This window comes from Grammomys surdaster, unplaced genomic scaffold (assembly GCF_004785775.1).
Source record: "Grammomys surdaster isolate TR1022 unplaced genomic scaffold, NIH_TR_1.0 126118, whole genome shotgun sequence".
NCBI classification, from domain to species: domain Eukaryota; kingdom Metazoa; phylum Chordata; class Mammalia; order Rodentia; family Muridae; genus Grammomys; species Grammomys surdaster.
In genome coordinates, this window is record NW_021620926.1 from 2953906 (window position 1) to 2958307 (window position 4402).

At 39.5% G+C, this 4402-nt stretch overlaps 1 protein-coding gene across 1 annotated transcript; it reads right to left on the reverse strand.

The window, feature by feature from the left end:
• Positions 1 to 1289: 1289 nt before the first annotated feature.
• On the reverse strand, positions 1290 to 2856 carry LOC114611572 (keratin-associated protein 24-1). The gene has a single exon (XM_028756278.1). It carries the CDS (start codon positions 2817 to 2819, stop codon positions 2070 to 2072), a length of 750 nt encoding a protein of 249 aa, XP_028612111.1. The 5' UTR covers positions 2820 to 2856; the 3' UTR covers positions 1290 to 2069.
• Positions 2857 to 4402: the final 1546 nt, after the last annotated feature.

Below are 4402 nucleotides of genomic sequence, written 5' to 3' on the forward strand. Positions count from 1 at the left end.
TCCTATATTTTCTCTCCATTTTAATCCACCACTGATACATATTTGCAACCCCTCCTGCACTCAAACTCAGTGCCACTTGGGTTCCCGTGACAGTACCATGTCACCTTCCTTCACCATCCCAGAGTACTTGGAACTCTGTCACTTCAGCATTCAACATCACTCCAAGGCCAGTTCTTCCGGAGAGTGTTCTACCATTTTTTCTAGTTAGAAGTGACCCTTCCCTCCTCAGAAGGTTGAGATAGTATTGTGTTTTTGTTTCAGTATATTATTGTTCTGTATGTTCTCCCCAAATCTCAATGTCATCAAAGAATCCTACTTAAGGTCTCAAAGAATAGAATCATCTTTAGAGTTTGCAAAGATAAAAACTAGATCTGAGCAAATAGATCTGAACAACTGAACATTCAATTAATGCACACAAAACGTTTTTTAAGTACTTGAACACCTATGCCTTGTGAAAGGAATTAAATGGGTCCTGTGTAGTCAATGTTTGGTTCCAAAGGATAATGTTTTGGTAACATATAAAAAAGTTATCTCAAAACTGAGGTACTCACAAGACTGAGGAATACCATCATCATCTCTAAATATCTTCAAGCAAAACCAAGGCATCAATAATCTTTCTGAAGCCTTCCATCAATACAGTACGCATGCACTTAATGTTTCTTAAAATACTAGTTCTATGAGAATGGTTTGGACATTAACTTACCTATTTTTAAAGAACTAAATGTACTTTCCAAAGCCTTTGAGGCTAGGCAAGAAGTCCATCACTGTTTTACCTGAGCCTTAAGACACTGGCTGTCAGTTCCATCAAATCTCCCAAACCTCCCAGTCCCCTATTGTATTCGCCACCACAAAACATTTCCCTTTAAACATGATTCACATTTTACTTATGTAAATGCTCACCATGTCTATCAGTTTTGTACCAATGAAGCTTTCATTTCCATTTTCTGAATGAGAAATGTCTAGGCTTAAAATCACTTCTCAAGAGATTCTATATTTAACGATTGATCTTCTCAAATAGTACCTATATTTTATTGTCATATATATTACACATAGAAGTATATACTTGCTGTTACATTGGTTGAAATGCATTCTCACCAAATTTCTTTATTAGAAAATTGATCACAAACATTGCAAATGAATAAATTTAAGGTGCTACAAACAAAACCAAAATAACTCTATTTTATATTCAAATTCTAAGTCGACAGTGTTATGCATACTACTGTGCTCAATATAGACAAAATATCAGTGAACATGTCATGAAGCATAAGAGAAGCCAAGGTTTCCAGATAGAATGTTGTTTATTAGTCAAGAATTGAGATATTTTCTAAAATTATAATGACAATGACACAACTCAACAGAGCAGAATTACAGAGGAATCCAGAACATAGATGAATTCTAGGAGTTACAGAGAATCTACAACAGCATTTTGTCTTTCTTTTGTCAAATACTTTCTGTGCCTCACTCAGTTCCGAGTATTTTTCCCAAGGGTTGAGGCTAAGAGTCAACTGTCAATCAACCCTGTGCTTTGTGTCTTCTTTGAAAGAAACAATTGCTGAGCTTTTCTCTTTAATAGCTGTGGTGGTTGTTGTTGATATGCACTCCTTGTAGTCAGTCAAGAGGGAAAGGAAGAAATAGCTCCATTTAGTTGGTTTAAGGTCATTTTATTCCTCCCTTCGCAGGCAAGATGCTTATCAGACAGTTAACAGAACTATTGATGAAAAGCAGAGTAATCTGAAAAAACTGTGTATAAATCAGGCATCAACCCAGGTAGAGGATCACCACAAGGCAAGTGATAACCAGAGTAAGGAAGATGTTGGTGAGTGTCCGATGGAATCTCTTCAGTGAGTCCATTCTAGTCAGTTTTAGAGCTAACACTACCCGCATAATCAGACTAACAGAAGAATAAACTACTGAGTGGTTAACTGGGTCTATGGTTACATTGGGGGCTAGTGCGACAACCTTCTGAGATGTAAAGATAGATTTATCAGAATAAGAGAGACCCTAGAACTGAGTAAGACCTGCTGTGCTCCATCAGCCTCTTCGTAGCTCTTGTACGCGCTGTAAGACAATCAGTAGTAGCAATTCAGAGGTCTGTTACTGCTGCACAAGTATCTCAGAGGTGGAAATGTACTAGGTATACAGCTCAGAGACTGAAAATTTCTACATAAATAACTCCGTGATGGGAAGCTTGAAGACCCATAATTTGGATACTGGCAATATCTTGTTAGGTAACTTCGGGGATGGTAGCTACCGATAGTGTAGCAAGATGGAGAGAAGCCATTGGTGATGAATCCAAAATTTCGATAGCTTCTATATTCATTGTTGCCCAGAAAACAGTGATGTGGGACCTGAAGATTCTTGGGAAAAGAATTAAATCTTTTTATGCAGCGGGAGCCATTTTGAAGAGTCTGACAGGCTTTAGATGCAAATCGAGTAGCGTTGGTGCAGTTGGATACATACCCTTTGGTCCCATTACAGGGACTGCAGCTGGGACTGGATCTGTTGTTGGTAGTTTCGCAGTCACTAACAACTTGATGTGCAGATGGGGAATTGCAAGGCACACAGGAGTCCGTAGGATCACAACTTGGAGTGCAAGTCTTGAGCACACAGCTGGGAGAGTCACAGCAAGGTGCTTCACAGTAGGAGTCTTGGCAATGGTCCAGAAGCCAGAGATTGCCTTGGTAGCTGCTGGGTAAGTAATGTCCAAAGGTAGGGCTTACATCATCTGAGCAGAGAGCGATGGAAGATGTCACAGGGATGTAGCAGTGATTTCTATGGGATGTGGCACTGCAAAGCCTAGGATAGCCCCGAAGAGACATGGAGCCCGCGAGTGCAAGCAAGAGGCACCTGCGTGGTTATGGCGTGGCTACAGCTGAAGGACTCTTTATATCTTCCCTGGTGATTGCAACGAACATCTCCAGACTCTTTTCCTTCTCTTGTTCTGACACAATAATACATAACATCTCATTACTGCATTGTTTAGCTATAGCTGCTGGTGTCTTCAGGCTCATACAAACATAAGTTTGTTTTGAGTCTTCAAAGTACATATAATCACTACTCTTGACTGTCACCCACCTGTCAACTTCTGTAGACCATAGCTTTAGTGAATAGTGATTTTAGTGTTAATAGGCAAACTCTCATATGCCAATCAGTGATTAACAAGAGTTAGTGTCTCCACAGGATTCTACAGCATGGTTATTAAAAGGTTCACAGGACTTCAATAAAGCAAGTGCCTATATTTTTCTACTCTTTGACTCTGAAGAACACTGCAAGATTGGATCACACTTTCTTGTAAGGTCGATAGCTTTCCTGTCTCAATACTGTCACTTGAAAAAGAAGAGGCCCATGCAATAAATGGATCATTTTTCCCCCAAATATGTGTTACATACAACCCTGTTTTAAGCCAGACACTGATGACAACTTCTCAGCTGATATGTTTGGGTAATTCCATATGTGAGGCTCACAGTAATCCCAGTGGCGTTTGATGACCTATTATTTCAGACTAAAAATGAACTGGTCCCCATGGGTCAGTGGTTGCTAAGCAACCAAAGCTTCCATGAAATCTCCTTCTTAAAGAGTTTCTACCTCATTTACTATCAAAGAAGGCCAGTTTGTCAATATTGTTGTTTCTTAATTGACTAAGATTATGCACCAGGTTCCCTTTGCCCGTGCTGTAAAGCCTCCATGCTCTCAGCTGTAGGGCATTTTCCAGCAAATGGGATTTACTTGTCCTCTCTTTGTTTTCCTTTGAACATTCCTTTTATCGCATCCCAGGACTGAAGTTATTTCCAGTCTGTAGTGACAGAATGTCATGTCTGTGTTGTGTGGTTTTGTTTGAATGATCTGCGTGGTTGCTACAGGCTCTACATGTGGTAAATAGTGCCTCCCAAGCTTAAGGTAAGGCTAAAGGAATTTTTAAGATTTTAATTTAAACTGAAGAGCTGAGGCTGTGTTCTTGAAAACCGAAACTATACTTCAGGCTTACAGCCTCTCTATTAAATTAGAAAAAACAACATGTGTATTAGCAATGATGTATTCAGGTCAAAGCCAATGGGGACTTCAGGGAAGGTAAGCTACCGGGGTAGGTGTCAAAAGACATCATGTTCTCATGGCTCCATGAGGTATTTGCCACTGTTTCATGCCTCTTATCTAGGTTTTTAAGTTTCACTTCAATGTAAACCTAGAGATACTCTCTAAACATATTTAGTAATGTTTTATCAACACTTTTCTCAATGTCTATTATAGAACACAGCAATGAACAACTCTCCATCAATGTATTGCCTTCTGGTCTAGAATTCCTTTCAGGGGAGAGAAGTCACATTAGCTGGCTATGGAGTATTCTAGGATACTGTGTGTATAAGTCAGAGTGGACAAAATAAGAGGAATTAGATACATAGGGCAG

Excerpts from the sequence above, each read along its gene's own strand:
- LOC114611572 (XM_028756278.1), bottom strand. The coding sequence starts at position 2,819 with ATGTCTCTTCGGGGCTATCCTAGGCTTTGCAGTGCCACATCCCATAGA.